Raw genomic sequence first — 26,139 nt, forward strand, 5'->3', positions numbered from 1 at the left:
TGTTGTTTTTATGCATATTTATGCTGTGACCTAACTGTTATTAAAACAACTTGTTCAATACAACAATAATGATGCAGATGAATCTAACATTTACAGAGCTAATTAATTTGCAGATATCTACTGAATGTTTACTGTCTTACTGATGAACACAATGGTTTAAAAGAGATAGTTCTCACTAATCACAGATGCCACATCTTTTTTGACTAAATAAAGATTTCCAGATGTCTGACTTCAACCCTGTGCTATTTCTTCCTGTGTGCGGGCTGAGGCACATATGCATGCGACAGTAATGTCCTCAAATTCTACAGAGTAGCTGGGTAGGGGGAAGCATGCCGAGTTTTTCCTCAGAACAGGCATCCTAAGGGTAACGGGGATGACCTCTAGTCCCAAGGCACTGTTGCACCTCCCGCCAAAGTGGTTATCCTGGCACCTGGCCTCACGGATCACCTGAGGTTCTCGGTTTAAGTCAATTTTGTCTCTGTTGACAGAATAAAAACAAGGAGAGCACAAAATATTTTTTCATCCTATGAAAGCTCTTTGCCAGGTAACTTCAATTTGCATAAAAACAGTGTCAGATGAGATCAGATAAGTCTTATCTCATCTTTTATTGTTATAGTTTAAGGCCTGAGCAATTGAAAATCATGAGTCAAATGTGATCATTTCAAAAATTTTACATGCATTGTAATGTGGACATTATATTCTAAAGTCATGTCACATGACATAAACACAAAAAATAATAATCTGCTCCACTTCTCAAGGCGGCATAAAGAGAAGAATTGTGTACTGTGAAGCATAAAATGTCATCAGAATCTAAGCAAATATTTTATTTTATCTTTTTACTTCTGCTTTTCACCTCTCAGACTCCGTTTTCTACCCTAATTTTTACAGTTCATGCTAGCAGCACCCCACTAGTTTTGGTGTAAAAGTGTCATAGTAAGTTAGGTTTGCCCAACTGGGGTGATGATGCAATACGGAAGAGAAGGGACAATATTCATTTGCTTAAATACCTATTAGATTTAAAGTGAAAGATTACATTTGATCTAATCACTTACCATTACTTGTTTTAAAATATCATGTTTTGTAAATACAATGAAACCCGCTTGTGTTGAGCATATTTAAAACATAATTTTAAATAGTAATTTGAATAACCTTGCAAATAACTGTTTGTTTTACTGAAAAAAGTGAACAAACTATGACTGCTTGACCTTTTTAGTTTTTGTATAAAAACTGCCATGTTTGACTTTACTGTTCTTAAATCTAACTTTTCAAAATAAAGTTTAGTGGGTAAAATTTGCTAGATTTGTTTAATTAATCCTTTGAAACATAAACATTTTTAATGTTTCAATTACTTAACACAGTCATGTCAACTGGTTCCACTAAACTAGTTATTTAACTTGAACATGAGAATATGAAGTTCTGTCAACAAAGTTCAAGAACTCAACAATGTTGAATAAATTGAACTAAACTGGCAGAAGTAGATTCTATTAGCATCTAGTAAATTTAACTTCACAGCATTAAATTGAACAAACTTAAGTCTGGATTTACTGAACTGAATGTATTTGTCTTTAATGATTAAGTTGAAAGTAAATGTGTAATACTCTTTACATTGAATTAACTAGGTTTAGTGAAACCAGCTGACATAACTTGGTTAAGCAAATTCAACATTTCATTTCTTAGAGTGAAAGGTGCTCAGCAAAATTGTAAAAATTATGCAATATTATTTCACATGTAAAACCAAGTCATCCGTGGCTTTTAGTAAAGACAGAAGCAATATTTAATGCCTGCCAAATTGGGAAGAGTTCCAAACTATTTGGAATTCATTGTTTCAGAGGCAGAAAAAACAGTTGCCAAGTGTACTCAGATTCTTCAGGCTTCAGTAAACATTTTTACATTTCTGGGGATTATAGCTTCTTCCACAACTCAACAAAAGACAATACACTGTAAAAACACACTCACTGGTAAACCCAGGTTGCAAGGCTGCGTGTATTGATATCTTCGGGAAGGATAGTCATCTGGTTGTAGTTGTCTTTCAAGGTGAAGGAGCACAATGTTTCTCCAACACACTGGTTGCTCAGTGGCATGGCCACACACTGGTGGAGGATCAGCAGGCACAGCAGGAAGATACACAGCTGTTGCATATACACAACAACCAAGACTGTATGACTGTATGAATTCCAAAGGAAGAAAACAGTAACCACATCAAATTTCAACACATGACAAATGAATTAGGCTCCAGCACCCCAGTAGCATCAGTAAAATGACCTATTAAGTAACAAACCACCCCAGTATTTGATTTGTGGCAAACGATCTATAAATGTTGATCATGTCGGTTTTACTTTGAACTCATTTATAAACTGTATGTAATGCTGCCAAGATAAGTTTCATGCTCTAATCAGCTGACTGGCAGAGAGGGCCAATCAGGCTCTGGAGAATACCTCTTACCCAGAGGTAATGGCTCCAACTCCTCATCTGGAAATGACAACCAACATGCTTTCACTTACACAGCAGTCTAAAAAGGAGTTCAAAAAAAGATTTCCATGTTTTCTAGAACATTTTACTAATAATTCATGAAAAAACAAAATGTGCTACAGAACAAATGAAACTGGAATGATCTGCTGTGGGATTCCTGTTTTCACATGTCACAACTGCAATTTGTCTTAAAAGACAGAACATTTGAATTCATGTTATTTAATTTACTTGTCTAGTAATTTTTATTGGATACTAATGTGAAATCATTATAATTACAATTCTCAAACAGGTACATTTCTTACCTGAAATTTTTCCATGATGTAAGCCCGACTTCTGTTTCTTTCAGATCTTTATCAGTTGTTGGCTTTGTCCTTATGCCTGGCACCAGCTTGGAACCTGTGCCTGGACCTTCCTCTATTTATATGCCATGGTCTTGTCATTATTGCTCCAAATCTAATCAGATTGGTCAAGGTATTAATGAGAACAAGTAGGCAGGACTTTACATGTTCCAAAACTTAGGACAAGATGTAACGACATATTAGTCACTATCATTGTGCTTTTTCTGTTATTAGCATTCAGCCTTGATGGTGTACCTTTATGCTAATTAAAGTTATTGAAGCATATGCTGATGAGGCCATGTAACTATGTGGAGTCCCCTTCATTCAACAGTATTTCAACCTCCTATCAAGTGTTCACTTGTGAGTCATCAGATTGTTCAGTTCTATATAGCTTCAAATTTAATTTATAATGGACATGTACACATTCACACATAAACATACACAAAACATACACAGACTTTGATATTACTAAAAGGAAAATGTCAAGGTACGCACAGTGGTACAGTAGTAGTAGCTGCAGGCTACTACTACTGTAGTAGTAGTAGCCTGCAAATGGCAAATGAGCCCAATGTTTGGGCTCATTTGCAGAAACTGGTCAAGTAAAGAGGAAGGCTATAGCAGTGGAAAAAACACAAGAAAGAATTCCATGGTCAATGATTTATGTGTTGCAACAACGTTACAAAAAACTCAATTTCCCCTTTCTCTGTGGATGTCCGCAAATGTGGGCTTTCATATGATCCCTTCGACTTCCTCTATCTGTCTGTTTATATGTAACACACGGCACTGAAAGTAAATGCAAGACGGAAACAGATGACATTGAAGCAAACTGTGCCAGGAGTACAAATAAATGTAGAAGTTTAAAATAAAAACGATTTCCTATAAATATTTTAGGAAATGGAACAAAATCTATTAGAAATAAATAAATTAGATAAAAAAAATTACTAGCTTATTTAATGGTATTTAAAAGTATATATATATGTGTATGCATGTGCATATATGCGTGTGTGTGTGTGTGTGTGTGTGTGTGTGTGTGTGTGTGTGTGAATTTGCACAATGCACGCCATTAGGTGTGTATTACTAAATTCGCTCTGTGTATCATTGATGAGCACACTCCAAGCCGGTAGGTGGCGGTAAATGCCGCTTAAGTTGGTTGCCATCCGCCAATAAATCACAAAGGAAGAAGGAAGTAAACGCAAATAAACAAGCTTTTCCTTTAGCAAGTGACTTTACTTTGCTGTATGACTATATTTTATTAAAGGTTTAAACGATTTCTAGGCTGTAAAGTATTCTTTCTTTGCTGCCTCTGGCTAAGTAGTTTCGCCGAGTGCCTATTTCTTCCAAAGTGTTAGTATTTAACGGCCAAGACAGAATTTTTTTAGAGGAGCAGCTCTTTTCTAATCATTCAGAATGAGAACCGTTCTGATGGTAGCAGAGAAGCCTTCTTTGGCCCAGTCGATCGCCAAAATTCTCTCCAAAGGTAAATCGGAATTAATTCCTTACGTTTACACAGTCATATTTATTACAATATTAATAAAAAGTTAATATATTGCACTTAATGAAAAAATAATTAGGTAAGTAATTACTCAGGCTGAACTGTTCAATCCTTTATTACTGTTATTTATGATGATTTTCTGTTTACAGTTGATGAAAACATGACATTAAAATATTACATTATTCAACATATTTTTAAACAAAAATGTGGACTTAATGAAAAATATGTTTAATACCTGCTTGAAGGTTTTCATTTTCAGAAGGTATACTTTTAACCCAAGAAGCCTAATCGGAATACATATTCAGATTTATTGAATATGATTGTATATGCGGTTGAAACCAGTATCATACAGCGACAGTGTTTAACAAAAAAATTACTTTTAACATCATTTGCTGTATGCTTAAATGTTAAACTGAACTGAAGAAAATATTCATTGTAACTAAACTAACTTCAAACATCTGTGGTCTGGAGGTCCATATGCAAGTTTAGAATATAATTCTACTGAATAATTTCTAAAAACATATATTTTTAATCGAAATATTTAGTATTAGCTTGGGTGCTATTTTTAAAAGATATACAAATAAAAACTTAGCGGCAATAAACAATAATTTGGCTTATTTAGCCGTTCACGAGAAGAAAAAAATAGATTTATATTTTCACCATATTATTTCATTTATAAATATCACAATTTCAACTTTAATAGTTAGCAAGCTAAATTATTAGTTTGTTATCTAAGCATTTTGCAAACTAAAGAGCTAGCTCCAGGTTAAATATTTAGCAATAAGCTAGCTAAATATTTATAGTTATTTAGCTTGAAACTGTGACGTTTATCAATGAATGAAAAACATGGTGAAAATATTTGAAAAATGAACCTGAAACAGTTAGAAATGGCAGCCCATAATGTAAGTTCTAAAAGTTCACAATTTCTAAATAGACTGTCATCAAATACCTTGGTTTGTGATTGTGACAAAGCCTATTTTAAAGAAAATTCAGAGGGAAATCAGGTCCATCACTCCCTTTCTGATGACTTGTACTGAGAGACAAAGATATGTGTGTGTGGTCAGTATAATTTCCCCACAATGATAGCGTTATATGCCTGTTATATATAGATTATTTATACACTTCTTTTATTTAATTTCAACATTGAGTCAGTCAGCATTCCATATCTTGGCATGGTACACATATCTCTTGTCCACAGTCCACTTCAGGTGACCCCTCAGGTTTTCTGTTGGATTTAGTTTTGGACTCACTGAAAAATGCTGAAAAATGAAATCCCTGTTCAGTTTCCCAAATCCTCCAGTTAGCTGGATGATTTGGGTACGAATCGACAAGTATCTAGAACCTTTCATAATTTCGTCCGTCTAAGCTGTTGCATTAACATTGTTTTGGAGTTTACTTCATGAGAAGTTGACCAGTGAGAACAACACAGAGCTGCTCACCAGTTGTGCCAACCCTGTGTAACAGATGGCAATTATTATTAAAAACCAAATGTCAACTGGATGAATCTGCTGCCTGAATAATTAGTCTGCCTCTGCTGTTGTGTTGTTCTTCTCTTTCAGGAAGCTGCACCAGTCGGAAAGGGCTCAATGGAGCATGCTCAGTGCATGAATACAACGGCAGTTTTCAAAGCCAGACCGTCCGCTTTAAGATGACCTCTGTTTGTGGTCATGTGATGAGTCTGGACTTTATTGGTGGGTGTTCTCATATTGGATCCTGTTCTTTCTTCATCTTAGTCTTGATAGTATTTTGTTGCTTGGAGAACATAAATGTCATCTTCTTTAAAAAAAAATACAATTAAATGGAATCATTTGAACTCTTTACAGAATACAAGTGCTCAGGCTACATCTCATAGTAAGGGAAGCAGAGAATTAAAGTTTTATGATTTTGTTTCAGAATATTTCTTTGAAGAGAAAATTCTGTTTATTTTTTTTCTTTTGATTTTGTTTATTTTTTGTAGTGAGTAAATTGTGCTTTTCCCCCTCTTTTTAAGTAACTGCTTTTGTAATCCAGTCAGTTTGTTGATTCAGCAATTCTTGAGTCATGACAGGGAGAAGAAGATGGAAATTAGCGGTTAGAGAGAGACAACATAATCTATTATGTTCTAAATCAGATTATGTTCTAAAAAAGAGCTTTCTTTTTTTTATTAAATCATTTAAATGCATATTATGAATATTGGAGTTAAACTTGTAACTATACAGTTTGTGGTGCCTGCAGTTTATCTCTTTTCCCTGCAGGCTGACTTCTTGTAATGTAATTCAAAAATAGTGGAGAAATTTATTTGTAGAGCTGCAGAAAATATGACTCTGCAGTCATCTTTTCAACATCAGTGTATGTAATCTTACAATGCAAAGGACTGCTTTGATGCACACTTAGCTGGATTACATATTTTACATGTAATTCATTTATTCTGTGCATATTAACATTATATATTTTGCCAGTTGAATGGACCCTAACTGCTGTTTGTGCCCACAACTGATAAAAAGAGTCAGAAAGATGTTAATTAAATGCCATTGATATTACTGTTACAATATTATTGCAATTATGTATCTCGATGTCATGCTAGCTGAGTTTAATTCTTCTTGTGAATTTCTTTGTGAATGGAGGAAGATATAAGTTAATACTTCTTTCTGTTCCTTTACATTCATTTCTTATATTTGTTATGTGAAATATTCATATTCATAGGGAAAATAAAATAAAACAAAATGTAATGTTTACAAGCTTTTAAGTTCTTTATTATTTTTAGGTTAAACACCAACTCCTTGTGGTCCCTAAAATGTTTGTACGACTTCTTTTTAAAATAAGTTTGTTTTTTTTTGCAAGAAAAAAAAAGTCTAGTGGAATCAGTATCTCAGTGCATATTTTTCTCTTTCTAGGAAAATACAACAACTGGGACAAAGTAGATCCTGCAGAGCTGTTCAGCAAAGCTCCAACAGAAAAGAAGGAGGCCAATCCTAAACTCAGTATGGTGAAGTTTCTCCAGGTTGAAGCTAGAGGCTGTGACTATGTGGTTTTATGGCTGGACTGTGATAAAGAAGGCGAGAACATCTGTTTTGAGGTAGCTTTCCTCATGGATACCAAGTCTCCACAGAAAATACATATTTTAATTGAGGTTGAAAACATATTCACTAATATATTTGACATAGACTGAGCTGACAAGTATGTACAAGTATGTTAATTAGGACGTTGAACCTGTTGCCATTGTTAAAGGAAACCTTTCACCTGCAGGTTCTGGATGCCATCCAGCCAGTCCTGAATAAAGGCATTGTCAGGGATCAGAGTGTGTTCCGGGCCAAATTCAGTTCCATAACCGACACAGACATCTGGAACGCCATGAACCGGCTGGGAGAACCCAATAGGAACGAAGCGCTGTCGGTGGATGCTCGTCAGGAGTTGGACCTGCGAATCGGCTGCGCCTTCACACGGTATGCTTCCACCTCCAGCCTCATACAGCTGGCTTCTTCCGCCAGTTTGTCTGTTTTCAAGTAACTTTTAAAGTTCTGATCATATTTAGAAATTATAAAATTATTTTCTAATTATATGTGTTCTACAAAAGTACAATCAAGCTGACATTATGACATTTCATATACAGTAGTATTTCAGTATCATGTATTTTCCAGGCATATAGTGCCTTAATTAGTTGTTCTAACCAACAACTAATTGTATCTGTTAATTATAAAATTATTTTCTAATCAGTACAAGTCCTGTCTGATCTTCATACTGAATCTTAACCAGTTTTTTTTTTTTTCCAGATTCCAGACAAAGTACTTCCAGGGCAAATATGGGAATTTAGACTCTTCCCTGATCTCTTTTGGACCTTGTCAAACCCCAACACTTGGTTTCTGTGTGGAGCGCCATGATAAGATTCAGTCCTTCAAACCTGAAACATACTGGGTTCTGCAGGCAAAGGTACCAAGAATCCCTTTTTGAGTTTAAGTTCTTGCCAAATAGATCAGTCATTACTACTTAGTGTGGGTTCTACACATTTAATGGTTCATGTTTAGTACTTTGCCAGCAGCCGTCTTGTGTTTTATGTGAGTAAGGAACGGCTCTGGTTAAAATATATCTGCAGACAGCCACACTTCCCAAGAAGTCTGGGAAGTTGTTTTCCCAGACTTCTTTGCGGTCAGATCTCTTTTTGCACATTGTTTGCAGTGGTGTAACTCTTTACATGGCGTAGCTCTGTGCTGAACTGTTGCCTTATTCTGAGCCAAGGATGCTGAACCTGCTGTTTGTCGGTCAGGTGTTCAAAGGGAAGGACACCCCTCTGACTCTGGACTGGAACAGGGTCAGGGTCTTTGACAGGGAGGTGGGGCAGATGTTTGTCAATCTGGCCAAGATTTCCAAAGAAGCCCAGGTAAGATTCAGAACATAACCATCCTGAGTACATTGGTGTTTGGATCATTCCTGTCAGTTATCAGTGTTATTATATTTCAGCTTTGTGTGGAGCAACAATACATGTGATAGATAAAACTTTTTGAAGCTGATTAGCTGAAAATCATCTGGGGCCTCAGGCATAAAAGAGTGTGCAGTTTTCACATGAAAACTTGGCATACGGAAAAATTTAGAAAAGTGTGGTGCACAAAAAAAATCGGATGCATAAAGCTGTGCACACGCAGGTGGCTGCGCACCTTTCCTTTATAAATCCTAATTTGCGGGAAATAGAGCACAGCTGCTCCGCCCTGTTGCCACCCTTAAATACATATGTAAATTAGTATAAATACCCGGAAGTCTGTCACCACGTGAAGCCGTAACCATGGCAATGTCCTTGTTTGTAGCAGCGTAAGTATTTATAATAATAATGATTCTGTATTTTATGTAAAATGTGCTTTCTGGGCACAAGGTTACCTCTCAAAAACAAAAATAATACATTTTAAAGAAAAAAAAAAAATCCAAATTTAAAAAATAATAATAATAAATAAAGAGATCACGCAAATGCCTGTTTGAACAGCAGAGTATCCAGCACAGATTTAAAGAATGACAGCGAGTCAGAGAGTCCTTTGAGTGGGAATGTGGACGTTTATTCTAAATAGTGGAATCATGTGCATATTGTACATTTACAGAATAAAGATGCTTTATGTCCATAAGGTGCATTCACAAAGTGGGCAGCTCGACTGAAGGATGACTGCAGTTGTAGCGGTACCGCACGGCTCCTTCTTTAGGTTTTGCTCAGAGCCCCACGATGATCAGTCCAGGCAATTTAAACGCTAATAAACCATCATCAACATTTCCCAGCAGATCAATATGATCTCTGATCAATCTCCCTCTGAATCCTTCCATTGATGATGTTCTCCACCAGAGCCAAAGCTCTGGTGGATGCCAAAGCTCTGTGCCACAATTACGCAGCACAATTGTGCTGCGTAATTGTGGCACAGAGCAAAGGTGTGCCCCTTTGTGCAGCTACTTATGTACATGTGATTGTCTTACACACCTTGATCACCTTAAAATAATCAAACCTGTTTGGAGTTAATCTGCTGATCAAACCTGTTTTCTTCATATAAGTGAGAATAAATTACCCCATAGATGCATTTCATGCGCTTCAGCACACAGACCAATGTGTTGCATCTTTACGAGACAAAAACTGAGGAAATGTATTTTTTACATTTGAGTGAAGTTTTCATGTCCTTTTATTTTTATTTTCTTTATTTTGTGTGCGTGTTAGCTTATTGTCTGAGGATAAATGGGGTTCAGTTTAATCATTTACGTTTAAACAATAAAATATTAAAACCATGAAAAAAACATTGGGTTTGGTGCTTCTTGGTCTAAGTAACAATAAATGTAGTCAGACTTCAATGTATTTAGGTGAGTTTTGACGCTTTGTAGTTTGATATTGTCCACAGAAAACATTTGCGTAGCTTCTGCACATTTTCAAGCCAGTGAAAAAGTGTGTATATATTTACGCCAGCTTTGAAGCAAAGTTAATTTTTATACATGCCGACTTGTGCATAAAATACGGCGCCGCACATTTTTTGTGCGCACGCACGTTTTATGCATGAGGCCCCTGATGTGACTACTCGGACTGAAGTGCCTGTTTGATTTTGACGGGTAGTATTAATAATCTTTGTGTTGTTTCTGGATGCAGGTGGAGTCAGTGAGTAAAAAAGATAAGGTCAAACAGAGGCCTCAGGCCTTGAATACTGTGGAGATGCTGAGAGTGGCCAGCTCTGCCTTAGGTAAGTGATGTTTTCCTGAACCATCAGTCATCATAATACACATTAGACGGCTTTGCTTTGACATCAAGCCATAGGGGGGAGCTAGGGGATTACGACCCCACCAATCTAGGAAAAGTCTAGAACTGCCCCCCTCCAAATAAATCATTAAAAGAAACTTTCTATTTAAACAATATCAACGAGAAAAGGAAAAAAAAATTAAGAAAAGAAAATAAGGATGAATTTTTAGGTCCTCCCCACTATTGTTAGAACAATGGTTTAGTCCAATATGTGAGAGGAGCAGCCATCTGAAATGAGCAGCTAGCTGTGGTTCTGCAGGACAAACAAAAAACTGTCCAGTAAGTAACTTTTAAAGAAAAAGTCCTAAAATCTAAAAATGTTAGTTTAATATTTTTAACATAAATAAATGTTTTATTTATGTTCCTTGCCCAAAAGGATGAAACACGCTAACAATAACACTCAGACTGCAGCACGTTCATTTCATTACTTCGACTGAGTTATGATAAACTGCCTTGTTATGCCTTGGAAGTCAAAACTAACAAACCGGCTATATTATGTTATTACAAAACTTTGCTTTAGTTCAATCAATCAATTAATCAATCAATCAATCAATCAATCAATCAATTAATCAATTAATCAATTAATTTTGTCTATAAAGCACCCTTCATGTTGGAAGCAGCACATGATAAATGGTATTTCTGAACTGGGTTTGAACCATCCAGGGTCACAGTCTGATAAACATTGGAGGAAGATAGCTAACTGTCCAGATGATGCGGTCACTTGATTGAATGAAAAATACAATTGAATGTCATCGGCGTAAATGTGATAAGAGATGTCTGAAAAGGACGGAAAAGTGTATTATAAGCTTGGCGGTCAACCAGGCTTATAATGCACTGGGGGAAATCCTGAATACTTAAGCACAACTATAGAGTTCAGAAGCCCCTAACATTTTAACACAGACCTTATAACATTTGTTTACAGAGAATGACAATGCAGCAGTTTCAGCAGAGACAGATTAAAATATTTTAAATTAACATTGAAATGAAACATCTAAAGGAGCTGGGAAGTTTACTATGCAAAAGTACAAAGAACAATCTGCATAGTTTGATTGTTTTGTTACCATAACTACAATCTTATGCTATGAGTTTAATCTTTGTGTTTGGGCTCTGTTTGTTCACAAATACATCTCAACAAATAACTATAATCATTGATTGCTTTTAAGGTTGGCCAGTTAAACTTGGCGCCCCCTCCCAGATTTCACTAAATCTTTATTGAACTGCATGAGGAGCTAGAAGTGTCATTCAGTACTTGGCAACAGCATTGCCATCTCAGCTGAATGTGAGAGATATGAAGCACAAGTAGGAACAAGGCTTTTTCATTTTGTAACTGAGTATATAATAAGCACCACAGAAACTGTTCCACTCTTCCTCTTCCTTTTCTGCGCACTGAGATCTGCCTGACAGGAGTGGAAACAGTGAAGCAAAGAAGCATGTTGTCCTGGGTTGTTGGTGTATAAAAAAAACTATTTAAAACAAAAACAAGCAATTCCTCACTTGGTAGAGAGGTAGGGGCTGTTGGGGTATTGTCCCTTTACTTAATACACTGGATATTTGATATGTTTTATGTAAATTTTCTGGCTACTATTTTCCATCAATATTTAATCTTTAGATTTGGTCCAATAAAATCCCAGAATATCTAAAGCGCTCTTTCAGCAAAAAGTTAAACTCTTTCTTTGTGGAGTTGCTGGATATACAAGGTAGTGGTGCGCATGTCCCTGAACATTCTTACTTTTGAGTAATCTTTTAACTTTAGTTGTTATGATATTTGTTTCTCACTACGACATTAAAGAAACTTTAAAGTGGAGTTCTCAGTTTTGTGGACGAGCAGGTTTAGTTGGGAACAGATGTACTGATGGGATGTTACAGGTATGGGTCCCCAGCATACCATGCAGATTGCAGAGCGCCTCTATACGCAGGGCTACATCAGCTACCCACGTACTGAGACCACCATCTACCATGAGAACTTTGACCTGAAGGGAACCTTGAAGCAGCAGATCAACAACACTATCTGGGCAGAAGAGGTAGGACCAAATGGGTGCTGAGAATACAAAATTAGTCAGACTAGTATATTCAAGGATGAGTGCACACATAATTGCATGCATTGTGTTGCATTTGGACTTGGCAATTGGAATATATTTAGATGATTTTATTCAGAGTTTAAAAATTCTTTTCACCAGGTAAAAGCGCTTCTTTCAATCGGCATAAACCAGCCCAGGAAGGGGAAGGATGCAGGAGACCATCCACCCATTACCCCCATGCGTTCTGCATCAGAGGGGGAACTGGGTGAGTCACTCAAACCTCAATTTAAAACACAAAGGTAAAAAGTCTATTGACAGGAAAGGAAAGACTCTGTATGATGGCTGAAAGGAAAAGAAAGACAAATAATAAAAAAATAAATAAAAACAATTAATAAAAAGAAGAGAAGAATTAGAGGACCTCTTCTGATCCTTTTCTGTAGACTTGAAGCAGGAAAATGGAGAAATAAAATCAGATATTAAAAAGAAATATTATAGATGAAAAATACTCAACCTAAACATTCAAGAAACCATAAACCTTTCTTTTAATGTCAACTATTTATAAATTAGGTCTATAGTAATTTAATGACCCATTTTCTATGAAAAACAGACTATTAATTTGGTTGAAATATGGTTGAGTAGTTAAAAATAAAATGATAAATTTATGTTTTGCATTTTTAATGAAAATAAAAGATTTGTGACCCACACAAATACCAAATACCAAAGTTTGAATATCACTAGTGTGGAATGCATCTGTTCTCGGTCCTTTGAATCTCAGAGCTTCTTCCTCTCCTCTGTCCTGCAGGGAGTGATGGCTGGCGCCTGTATGAGTACATCACACGACATTTCATTGCTACTGTCAGTCAGGACTGCCAGTACCTACAAACCACTATAGACTTCAGAATTGGCACCGAAGCCTTCTCATGTAGCGGCAAAACTCTCATCTCACCAGGTAAAACCAGGCGTCTGCACTGCTCCAATATGGAGTTCAAAGCAATCATCTTTAAAACACTTGGATTTTTAATTCCTTAAACAAACTTGTCTCGTCTTTGTGGGAAGAAATCTGGTATGAGCTAAAGTCTGATGTTTTTGCCTGTTACACATCGTAGCATGGTAAACCTTCGGTCTGCATGGAATTGCTTGTCATCTTGTCTTTTTCTTTCCCCTTTCTTCTTCTTCATCAGAGATGAAAGAAAAACAATGATGGTAAAAATTAGTTGTTTAAAATGTACCTGATGATAGGCCAAAGCTAAAGCTTTGATTCTATTTAATTAGTAAGAATGCTGTATACATTTCATGTTTTAAATGCCAGCAAAAGGCCTCTGACAGTGTCTGCTCCTCATGCAGCTGTAACTCACACACTCAGAAGCGACACTCTATTTACCAGCCTTGTGAGGACAGTGGCTCTTTTACAACCATATGGCTGTTAATCTACCCTATGCTACATTTACTGATAATGCTGCTTCTACTTGTACTTCTACTACCTTTGTTCCAACAGCAGGACAAAAGGACATGATGACATACTACTCAAAAATTTTAGCTTTTACCCAAGTATTTTCACTCTGTATGGATGCTAGGACTGACTTACAGTCCTAGCATTTTACTGAAAGTCAAAATGCTAGGACTAGCCTCGATGTTGTCATTAGTATTTTAGATAGTTTTAACCATTTAGCTAATTTTACCTTATAAACTGCTGTGACCTTACAGTTTAGCTTTGTAAGCTACAATTTTTAGTACTTTGGGTGGGATTTTTGCATTGTTCAAAGTTTTTACTCCTCTACAACAGTTTTCCTATAGGCACTTTGCAAGATTATGCTTTGTTCTGCTCCTTCTGCCCATTTCTTACATTTGCCCAAGTCTTCTGCAATTGACTTCAAATGCTTTTGCAATTTTCACCAAAAACATTCAGCGTACAGCATTCACACTGCATTTTCACAGGAAATGCAATTTTTTTCTTGTTACTTTAGGCTTGTTAAACTGTCTTTATGATGTCTGATCAAAGAACTGCACATTTCTGGCATTTAAAAGACAGTCTTTAGCAATGCGAACTGCTCTCTATTTCACAGTTACAGAGAGCGTGATTAGTTATGGATTTCTAATCAATCAAGCACTGCAACCTCATATTTCAGTGCAGTGCCTAAACACTATTGTTTAGGCACTGCACTACACCTATGTGTTGCATTGGAGAAAATGATTGCATTTGAGAAATAGGACCAGAAGAACATGGTCATGAAGTTTCATTGCGTCAGAAATTCTGTCCATATTTTTTGTTCACTTTTAGGAATACTGCTGTCTTTGTTTTCTGCAGTTACAAAATAACCTTGTTTTAATACGTTATCCAGTGAAGACATGCTGAAACAACTGATGTTCTTCCTCTGGTTGGAATGTGTCCACAGGTTACACCACAGTGATGCCCTGGCAGGGCATTCCTCTGGAGGAAGCGATGCCCGCCTGCGAATGTGGAGACACTTTTACAGTGGAGGAGATCAAGCTGGTAGAGCGGCAGACGAGTCCTCCTCACTACCTGACCGAGGCAGAACTCATCACACTCATGGAGAAACATGGCATTGGTAAAGGCTTTGCCTGCAGGACTCTCCCTCTGACACTAAATCACTTTAGTGCCTACAGATAAACAGCTGTTTGACTGTAGACAAACAGCAGTCTACAGTCAAACAGAGGCACTAAACCTGTTGTTAGTTCGACTACAGTAAAATGTGAAGGACCCACTTTGTGACAAACTGCTTTTAGAACCTTAAAAAACTCAGTGAAACAATGTTGTTGTATTTAGCAACTTTTCAGGTCAAACTTTTTAACGATCTGTAATTGACCAGAAAACTGCAATCAGTTTGCCGCTAATTTTCAGGAAATGTTATTGGTAGTATTTTTAGAATTATCATAACTAGATTCCACTATGTTAATTGTTGCCCACTAAATTATATAAAAAAAATCCATGATGACATTTTTGAAAGCGTAATGTAATAATAGTTTGAAAAGTATCCTCGGCCTTTCAGGTACTGATGCCAGCATCCCCGTCCACATCAACAACATCTGCCAAAGGAACTATGTGACAGTAGAGAATGGACGCAGACTAAAACCCACCAACCTGGGCATTGTCTTGGTACATGGCTACTACAAAACAGGTACATTTCTTTCATTCCTTTTACTCTCTCAGATGAAAACTTTTGGTTTCGAAGTGCTATGGTAACTGATGCAGATGTCCTGTCTTGTTCTGAAGGTTTATAAAATCAATTTTGGGACTTTAAGGCAGCCACTCTTTCTTTGAAAATGCTTGCTTTATTTTGCAAAGTTTAATAAATTAATAAAAATAGTTTGGGTGAACCAAAGTCTGTTTTTGAGTGACTAAATTGACATAGTTTTTTTTTGTATTAAATGTAAAAAGTAAAAAGTGTAGTTATTGAAAGACATAGGAAATACTTTTTATTGAACCTAAGATTTTATTTAGTTGTCATAATTTTGTTCTAATTAAAAATAAAGTGTCCATTTGCATCAACAACCTTTGCTGTATTATTCTTGAATCATGGTCAGGAGACACATAAAATCAGTCCTGGGGCCATTAATGGTCAGGCTACACTTTGAACAGCCCTGTTTTAAGTGGTTGACATTAGAAAAAGCATATTTTGTCTGTGTGGGAGTGCAGATGCAGAGCTGGTGCTCCCTACCATCCGCAGCGCTGTGGAGAAGCAGCTGAACCTCATCGCTCAGGGGAAAGCGAACTACCAGCAGGTGCTGCAACACACACTGGAGATCTTCAAGAGGAAGTTTCACTACTTTGTTGATTCCATCACCAGTAAGTTTACCACACTACCTGCAACTATCTCCGTATGCAGCAGTACATGGACAGTTGAGATCTGATGGCAACAATCACTGTATTGGAGACACTTAAATACTTTACATCAGATTGAATGCTTCCTGTTTGAAGTCAGTTAGGAATACCCAAATCATTTCTATTTTCTGGAATATTGAGTTTGCATTTATTTCCTCAATACTGCCTTTTAAATTGAATGACTTGTGTCAGGTGTTCTGGTTTTCCTTCCTCAAGCTTCTCACAGTACTTTACTGGAGTTCAGGCCCATTCCTCCTGACAGAACTGCTGGAGCTGGGCCAGGTTTGTCGCTCTCTCACACCTTTTCAGCTCTGCTCACAAATGTTCTGTGGGCCTGAGATCTGAGCTTCTTGATGGACAGTCCAGAACATTGACTTGGTTGTCCTTAAGACACTTTGACCATATGAACAGAGTCATTGTCCATTAGGAAGACCCATTTACAGCCATCTAAGGTGTATGATAAAATATGTGATTATAAAATTTATTTAAAAAAAAAAAATATATATATATATATATATATATACGTGAGAGCCACTGTCCAGGATGAAACATCCAAGATCCATAAATACATCAAGGACAAAGCCTCAATGGACGATGTGCTCAGCGAATGTCTCAGGCAATGGGGAACAGAGGACGAGGTGCTGGAGGAACCATCATGGGAAGACAAGCCCCTACATGGGATGTACCACCGACAAATAACTGAAGTGGCTGATATCAGGAAATCCTACCAATGGCTGGAGAAAGCTGGACTCAAGGACAGCACAGAGGCCCTCATCCTGGCCGCCCAGGAACATGCCCTAAACACCAGAGCAATAGAGGCTCAGATCTACCACACCAGACAAGACCCAAGGTGTAGGTTGTGCAAGGAGGCCTCTGAGACAGTCCAGCACATAACAGCAGGGGGCAAGATGCTGGCAGGGAAAGCATACATGGAACAACATAACCAAGTGGCGGGCATAGTGTACAGGAACATCTGTGCAGAATATGGACTGGAAGCCCTGAGATCAAAGTGGGGAACACCCCCAAAGGTGGTGGAGAATGACCGAGCTAAGATCCTGTGGGACTTCCAGATCCAGACAGACAAGATGGTAATGGCGAACCAACCGGACATTGTGGTGGTGGATAAAGAACAGAGGAAAGCCGTTGTGGTGGATGTAGCAATACCAAGTGACCACAACATCAGGAAAAAGGAGAAACTGGAGAAATACCAGGGCCTCAGAGAGGAACTGGAGAAGGCCTGGAAGGTGAAGACCACAGTGGTGCCTGTGGTCATCGGGGCCCTCGGGGCAGTCACCCCCAAACTGGAGCAGTGGCTCAAACAGATCCCAGGAACAACATCAGACATCTCAGTCCAGAAATGTGCAGTTCTAGGCACAGCCAAGATACTGGAGGAGAACCCTCAAGCTCCCAGGCCTCTGGTAGAGGACCCGAGCTCAGAGGATGAGAGAGAGGGACCACCCGCGGAGGGTGAGAAGGGAATTTTATATATATATATATATATATATATATAAATATATATATATATACATGTGATATTGTAAGTAAGTTAAGTATGACTATGTGACAGCTGTCCCTACTGTCACACAGAGATCTGAATGGTAATCATTTTCTGTTCATCCTTATTAGTTTTCATATTGATTAGTGAATAGTTTAGATTTTCATTTTTAAAATTGTTTTCATTAGCCTGACTCTTTAGTTAACTATATGTAGTGCACACATTTAGTTAACTTTGTCTGTCAGTTCTTAATATTTTTGTTAAATGCAATGGATGGATGGATGGCAACAAATTAATTTCTTCTTGTTTTGAGTTACCAGTTTCCTTTGGAGCTGCTGCTGGAGTCACACAGAAGAGCTCCAGCTAACTGCTGTCCTTATAAGGCTGGCAAACCTCTTTAGCGGGTCATTCCACTTGTTTGCCAGGAGAAGGGGAAATTTGATTTTCTTTAGTTTAATTTTACCATTTCTTTAATGGTCCTTGTTTTTGGCAGTTAGTTTAGTTCTAATACTATTTATTTAAAGATAAATAAATAGTATTAGTAGTATTGTAATAGTATTGTGTTGACCAGTATTTGTTTAAGTTCTTGCTGACACAAAAATTACCCCTTGTGTGTCAGCAGTGGTCTGATCAGCCACTATTTAATTCCCCTCATGTCTTGTTTGTTAGGTCAGTTTTGTGCTCAAGTTCTTTGTGTTGCTGGCTGAGTTGTAGTTTGTTATGTTGACCTCAGTTTTGGGCCCAATTCATAATTTTTTAACTATTTTTGGACTTTTTGTAATAAATTAAGAATATTTTTTGGAATCCATTCAGTGTCTCTCTGGCTGGTCTGTGTAGAACCCTCACAGACTAAATGTAAGATAAAATACAATAATAAGAATCATGCACATGTAAAAATGTTACTCTAGTTCAGAGAAAACTTTGATTTTGAACCCACTCAGAGTTGGGTTGTATAGTCTGATGGCTACAGGCAGGAATGACTTCCTGTAGCACCAGCAGTGCACCAGTCTTTCTGCAGTAAAACAGCCCCACAGTTGGGATGATGTTCTTAAGGTTGAGCTTCTCCCTTCTCCCCCAGATCTAACAGTTGTCATTATGGCTGAACAGTTCAGGTTTTTGTTTCTTCACAGAATTGGACATTTCCCCAAAAGTGAAAATATTTTTCCTTAAGTGCATTTGCGATCTTACTTTTTATGTTATTTTTGGAGAAATGGTTTATTTACCATCTTTCAGCTTCTGTTGATACAGAACCTGTTTCACAGCAGCGTCTGCATGTGGTCACTAACTTTTACTTTGGGTTATCTCCCCCACGAACAGTGTGTTGGCTGCTCATTGCCATACTATTTATATTTCCATGTAGTTGTTTGAAAATATGGTCATGGAATCTTCCGGAATCTGGAAAATACAAACAAGACTGATTCTACAGCTCCATGTTCCTATTGCTGATGTCTTGGCTGATTCTCATTTTCCATGATGTCACATAAGCACATAGTGTGTTTAAGATGTTGTCTTAAAATACATGAACAGGTGTGGATCAAATACTTTGATCAAAAAGCTAGAAAACCAGGACTTCATCATATTGACTTCCCCAAGTAGTTTGAAGACAAAGTAGTCTTAATGTATGTAAACTTATGTTTTAAAGTCAAAACATATTCTCAGAAATGTCTTTCTGTCATTATTTACTCATAAATAGAAATTATCTTTGTAATTCTAACTGACCTAAAACAGGAAAGTCAGTAGATTTTATGATATACAAAAGGTTCTGAGTATTATAATACAGTGTATGTAAATATCTGGTTTCAGGTTTACTGACTGTTCATCAAGTAATAAAGTACAAGTTGTTATGTAATGCATGTTGGTTGTAGTAAGAAAAAGCAAGCTGTTGCTAGGCTAGTTGTTCTGTTGTGATCCTGTCCAGACTGTGTGTGTGTGTGTGTGCGTGCGTGCGTGCGTGCGTGCGTGCGTGCGTGCGTGCGTGCGTGCGTGTGTGTGTGTATAGGTATGGATGAACTGATGGAGGTCTCCTTCTCCCCCATCGCTGCCACTGGGAAGCCCCTCTCCCGCTGTGGCAAGTGCCACCGCTTCNGTGTGTGTGTGTGTGTGTGTGTGTGTGTGTGTGTGTGTGTGTGTGTGTGTTTGTAAAACCATGTGAGGACCATTTTCTGTGGGGACTCACTCCTCCTTGTGTGGACCGAAGCTTGGTCCACACAAGGAAAAGTGCTGTTTTTGGGTCAGGGGTCAGATTTAGGACTAAGGTGTGAATTTAATTTTAGTTAGGGTTAGGTATGTGATGGTTAGGGGGTAGGGCAAGTGTTAGACTGTAGAAAATGAATGGAAGTTGATGTAAAGTCACCACAATAAAACACGACTGTGTGTATGTGTGTGTGTGTAGGTATGGATGAACTGATGGAGGTCTCCTTCTCCCCCATCGCTGCCACTGGGAAGCCCCTCTCCCGCTGTGGCAAGTGCCACCGCTTCATGAAATACATCCAGGTGAGTGGATCTAGTCAAAGTGTCCATGTTCTGCGTGTCTCTGTGTTGTCCTGCGATGGACTGGGAACTGTCCACTGTGAAAACTTTGGACAGAAAAATTAGGTGCTGGAGCCATCTCTAATTACTGCTGAGGATGGCTCCCCAGAGATCCTGCAAGGAGAAGCCGTTATGGTGGATATATGGGAATGGCAAAGTATTGCAGACCTGGCAATAGTTTTCAGATTAATCAGGTTTAGCATGTGTGGAATTTTGGAAATGAGCATCAAGATTTTTGCTCCTCTCTGGCTAGTTTCTAGATTGATAGTTTGATCCTCCAAAATATAAATGTGATTCCATCCTTCACACAGTTATGTATCATATTAACAACAACATGAGGCCATTTTTGTTTCAGCCATCAGTGAAACAACACTGTGGAGTTGAGCGCCCCCTTCAGATTGAGAAAACATGAACACCTTTAAACTTTTATCTGACCCCTTGTTTTTTAGTTATGTTGGTTATTAAAGTAGGAGTAACAGTTGATCCTTATTAGAAACCTCTGATGAAGTCATTGTTGTTAGCACTGAGTGAAATTATTGTTGTTACTCATGTTTCTGATGTCATTAGGTGGTGTTCTTTTTTCTGCTTTTACAAAGCTATGTTTACATAATGAATTTTCTATGTACAGTTTTATTTCTGTAACTAAAGTTGACAAATTATATTATATCAAGTAACCTGCTTGTAATCATGAGATTCACTGAAAACCTGTTGTCCCCTCTTGAGGCCATTGTGCCTTCCACCCCTGTATGTAGGATTGAATAAGGAATTATTTTAATTTGTTTTTAGCACTTTATAAATTTGGAATGTAAAAAGTAGAACTGAGCCTGAAACTCACTTATGCCTCCACAACATTCTTGGTGTGATGTAATTTTCATATGTGCAATATATAAAGCGTTTATAGAAGCCAGCAGCAACACTCAGACCTGCAAGGATTTATTGTGTTTTCTTCAGAAACAGGAAGAAATCTTAAGCAGAACCACACCCTGGCTCTGTGTGAACAGCCACTTCTTGACTTAATAAGAATAACTGCAACAAGACAAACTCAAGGTTATAATGCATGGAAATTGTGTTGTTACTGCAAAATCTGTTAGCAATATTTACATCAGGCAGGGCAGTTTGGAATGTTATTTTGTTGGCAGTTGTATTCCAAGTGTTGTGAGTTCTTTGCATGCCAATACATCGTTGAATCAGTTGGATGGAGTCTCAGCAAGCATTGGAAACATTGTTATGAGGAACATAATATATTCTTAATTTCACACAATAATGGAACAGTTCAAATGAGCTGCAGGTATTTTCTCCAGATGAGGTCATAAAGCACAAGTTGTGTTTTTGTTTAACTCCTGACTGAAAGCCTGTAGAGATATTAGTTCATACAGCTGGTACTTTTTAATGTTTAGCATACTGATATATAACCACATGATGCTACTAGACATCAAAAGTTTCTGTAACAGTTTCTGTATTAGAAACTTTGTATGACCTCAGAATGTAAAATCAAATGAGCTATTGATTTTCTGTACCTGGTCAGGGTTTAATTTGACATGATATTTAACATCAATTGTAAATGACACCTGGTCAGGTGTAACTAGTACCAGGTGCAACTGGCAACTGTTGACCAGGTTTACTGTAACACTCCATAGTTTTATACTCCCTCAAGAGAACAGGACATTATATCCATCATAGTATGGTGGCTGTGTGGAAGTGATGATACTAACCTGAGTGTGTTCTGGAGGTATCAGCAGAGTGACTGAGTTGTTCCTGTTCCTGCTCCTGTTCCTGCAGGCCAAGCCTAGCCGGCTCCACTGCTCCCACTGTGACGAGACCTACAGCCTCCCACAGAATGGAGCCATCAAGCTGTACAAGGAACTCCGCTGCCCACTGGATGACTTTGAGCTGGTGCTGTGGACATCTGGGGCCCGGGGCAAGAGCTACCCACTGTGTCCCTACTGCTTCAGCCACCCCCCTTTCAGGGACATGAAGAAAGGTACTCCTGTTTACTCCCATTCTTCACTTTTCTGCTGTTCGTTTCCAGAAATGCCATGTTTTCATTTTAATATGTTAAAGTACATAAGAATCTCTGATCTCTGATGAACCTTTAAAATTTGATCTGAAAAGCTGGCTTCCCTTTTGTCTGTAATGATTGTTTGCAAGTTGGCACCAGAATCAGGACTAAGTGAGGGAATAAAGACAAAACCAGGGGCCTCATGCATAAAGCGTGCGTACGCACAAAAAATGTGCGGCACCATATTTTACGCACAAGTAGGCATGTATAAAACTGAACGTGGCGTGAAAGTTTGCACAAATATACGCAAACTTTTGACCTGCCTTGAAAATGTGCGCCAGCTACGTGCATTTTCTTTGTGGACAACAACAACTACAAAGCACTATAAGTCACATATATACACTGAAATCTGACTCCATTCATTGTTATTTAGACCAAGAAGCATCAAACCCAATGTTTTTTTCATGATTTTAATATTTTATTGTTTAAATGTAAACAATGAAACTGAACCGCATTTGTCCTCAGACAATAAGCTAACACACACATAAAACAAAGAAAATAAAAATAAAAGGATGTGAAAACCTTACTCAAATGTAAATAGTACTTTTCCTCAGTTTTTGTCTCATAAAGATGTAACGTGTCGGTCTGCGCCAAAGCGCATCCATCTGTAGGGTAATTTCATTCTCACTAAAAAAAGAAAACAGGGTTGGATCAGCAGATGAACTCCAAACTGGTTTGATTATTTTTAAGGTGATTAGGGTGTGTATATTATCACGTATATAAGTAGCTGTGAGCCGCGTAATTGAGGAGCTTTGGCTCTGATGGAGAACATCATCAATGGAAGGATTCAGAGGGAGATTGATCAGAGATCATATTGATCTGCTGGGAAATTTTGATGATGGTTTATTAGCGTTTCCAGACTGATCATCCTGGATCTCTGAGCAAAACTTAAAGAAGGAGCCGTGCGGTACCGGTACCGGTCCAGCTGCAGTCATCCTTCAGTCGAGCCGCCCACTTTGTGAATGTGCTTGTATGGACAGAAAGCACCTCTGTTCTGTAAATGTACAACTTATGTCTTTAAATCCCGGCGGAACGCCCTGCGGTTTAAACAGGCATTTGCTCTTGGATTTTTTTTTCTTTAAAATTTATTATTTTTATTTTTGTAAGATGACCTTATGTGTCTTGAAAGCACCTTTTAAATAAAATATAGAATTATTATTATTATTATTTTAAATACTTATACTGCTACAAACAAGGACGTTGCCATGGTTATTACTTCACTTGGTGGCAGACTTCTGGGTATTTCTACTAATTTACATATGTATCTATGGGTGGTGACACAGCTGCGCTCTATTTCCCACAAATTGGGATTTATAAAGGAAAGGTGGGCATGTATGTACATACGGCTTTACACATCCAAATTTTTTGTGTGCCGCACTTTTCTAAATTGTCCATACATTAAGTTTTAGTATGAAAACTGCATACTCTTTTATACATCAGGCCCTTGAACTTTATAATCTGATAGTGTGAGAGTTTGATAGGACTTTACATAGGCTACGCTGGGTGATAATGTGATGACTGGTTTTCTACACACCAGTCCTGAGTGATGTGACCTTCATGTGTGTTTACACCAGGTATGGGCTGTAATGAATGCACCCATCCAACCTGTCAGCACTCCCTCAACTCTCTAGGCATCGGTCAGTGTGTGGAGTGTGACAGTGGCATCTTGGTGCTAGATCCCACATCTGGACCAAAATGGAGAATGGCTTGCAACAAGTGCAATGTAGTGGTGCACTTCTTTGAGCATGCACACAAAATCCAGGTAAGAGAGCCTTGTCTGGTGACTCAGCCTCCATATTGGACTCGTGTTTATAATTGCTAAATGTTCTCCTCATGTTGTTGACTTCATTTATTGGCAGAGCTGCTAACAATGCATAATGATGGAACATACATTCTGAAGCAGCATGACTGCATTCTGAACAATCTTGAAAAAAATCCTAACTTTAATTTTCAGTTGAGAAACAAATCCCACTTTAAGACACATCCATTATTATCAAATAGCTGTGGCCTAATTCTTTATATTTCTGTGGTACGCCTCATTTTGCCTACAGAAGAGCACTCCTTGAAAGATTTCGCTAAGTTGAAGCAGACACACACGCACACACGCATGCCCACACACTGACACACACGTGGTTCAGAGTGCAGGGTTTCTACAGAGTTCAGTTCATTAAACTGGGAGGAGCATGGAGGAAGACAGAATCTCTCTCTGATGAACCATTTCTGTGTTGATTTGGCTACATCTTTGAGATCTTTACCTAGCAGTGACCTATTTCTAGTTGTCTGTCACAATACACAATGTCTCTGATTTTAAATGTCCTGGTAGGAGAAACAGGCCCACAGCATCACAAACTTTCCACTATACTTAGTGAGTCTGAGATTCTCTGGCACCAGGTCCACCTGAATGTTTGCTGCTGAAAATCAAACTTCTCATCTGATGAAAGCACAGAGTCCAGGTTCAAATCTAGAAAACTCCACATGCTTCCATCTGGAGGACAGGAGATTTTTTCCAGTGTAATCCTTCCAAACATCTGCTGGGCTTTTAGATTGTGTCTGATGGCTATAGTGGAGCTTAGGGTTGGGTGACCCCTGACTGCTGTCACCTTTATGGACTTTATGTTTTTTAGCCTCCTGCACCATTTGCCTCACCATGTATGGCAGCCATATAAACATGAGTCCTCAGTCAGGCTAGTCAGTCAGTCATTGATTAAAAGTTCATTAAAACTTTTTATCAATTTAAAAAAGATACAATATAAATGAAGTAGGAAGTTTTCAAAAAGCTTTAGTTATATTTATTTGAATGAGACCATGAATAAGTTCTTAACGTGGGATTTTTTTCACAGTATAAATATAATCAAGTTACATTTTTTCAAAATGATTCACGAAAAGATTATCCTGCTGGAACTAATTTTTCCCCAGTTTTAACACTTCTTTATGAGACTTTCTCTAATAAGTGTATTATATGGTCCTAAATCAAGATAAACATGGCAGCAGTTCAAAATGTGGATTCAAAATGTATGGTTAACTTGTCATATTGTTGGAATTTGAATTTGGCCTCAATTGAAACAAACATAATTGGATATTAATAAAGTCAGACATCACTTAATGCAATATTGGGGAAAAGCAGGGGAGTGGTACATGATTTCTGCAGGTATAAACTCTGTAGCCAGTAGTTACACCTGCAGATCAGACATGTTTGGTTAATGTTCTCAGCTACATGGTTGGATTAAACCAAACAGTACAGTCAGGCTATGTGTGAACTTGCCCTCAGGTTTTCTGGCCTCTCACTCTTCTCAGGTGGCACAGGAGAGCTGTGATGCTTGTGACGCCTCACTTGTTGCTGTGGACTTCAACAAGACCCGCACTCCACTTCCTGACAACGAGACCCAACACACCGGCTGTGTTTTCTGTGATCCCGTCTTTCAGGACGTGGTGGAGCTCAAACACGCCACTATGAGGCACTCCATGCACCGAGGTGGGGGCGCGAGGCGAGGAGGTCGAGGACGAGGCAGGGGACGCCGTGGCAACCCTAAAAAACCCAAAGATAAAATGGCAGCTCTGGCAGCATACTTTGTGTAACAACCATAGAATACCAAAGGACATGGCCATATGAAGTCCTGTTTCTGGAGTTTAAAGATCTAATAAAACAAAGTTTACCATCCATGTTTGTTTGTC

The 26,139-nt window shown here is 38.0% G+C and overlaps 1 protein-coding gene across 1 annotated transcript; it reads left to right on the forward strand.

Annotated features, from left to right (window-relative positions):
- Positions 1–3,972: 3,972 nt before the first annotated feature.
- On the forward strand, positions 3,973–26,127 carry top3b (DNA topoisomerase III beta). The gene is made up of 17 exons (XM_007557781.2): positions 3,973–4,284; positions 5,859–5,990; positions 7,173–7,354; positions 7,525–7,721; positions 8,049–8,205; positions 8,540–8,653; positions 10,379–10,469; positions 12,392–12,546; positions 12,703–12,808; positions 13,346–13,492; positions 14,937–15,110; positions 15,552–15,680; positions 16,199–16,348; positions 20,272–20,372; positions 22,188–22,389; positions 24,042–24,229; positions 25,762–26,127. Exons 1-17 carry the CDS (start codon positions 4,215–4,217, stop codon positions 26,041–26,043), a joined length of 2,577 nt encoding a protein of 858 aa, XP_007557843.1. The 5' UTR covers positions 3,973–4,214; the 3' UTR covers positions 26,044–26,127.
- The last annotated feature ends 12 nt before the right edge of the window (positions 26,128–26,139 follow it).

This window comes from Poecilia formosa, unplaced genomic scaffold (assembly GCF_000485575.1).
Source record: "Poecilia formosa unplaced genomic scaffold, Poecilia_formosa-5.1.2 Scaffold91, whole genome shotgun sequence".
In the NCBI taxonomy this organism is placed as follows: Eukaryota; Metazoa; Chordata; class Actinopteri; order Cyprinodontiformes; family Poeciliidae; genus Poecilia; species Poecilia formosa.

Bases quoted from the DNA above. Each gene is read 5' to 3' on its own strand.
- top3b (XM_007557781.2), top strand. From the start codon at position 4,215: ATGAGAACCGTTCTGATGGTAGCAGAGAAGCCTTCTTTGGCCCAGTCG. The intron at 4,285-5,858 runs GTAAATCGGAAT...CTTCTCTTTCAG, and splicing joins CGCCAAAATTCTCTCCAAAG to GAAGCTGCACCAGTCGGAAA. The intron at 12,809-13,345 runs GTGAGTCACTCA...TCTGTCCTGCAG, and splicing joins TGCATCAGAGGGGGAACTGG to GGAGTGATGGCTGGCGCCTG.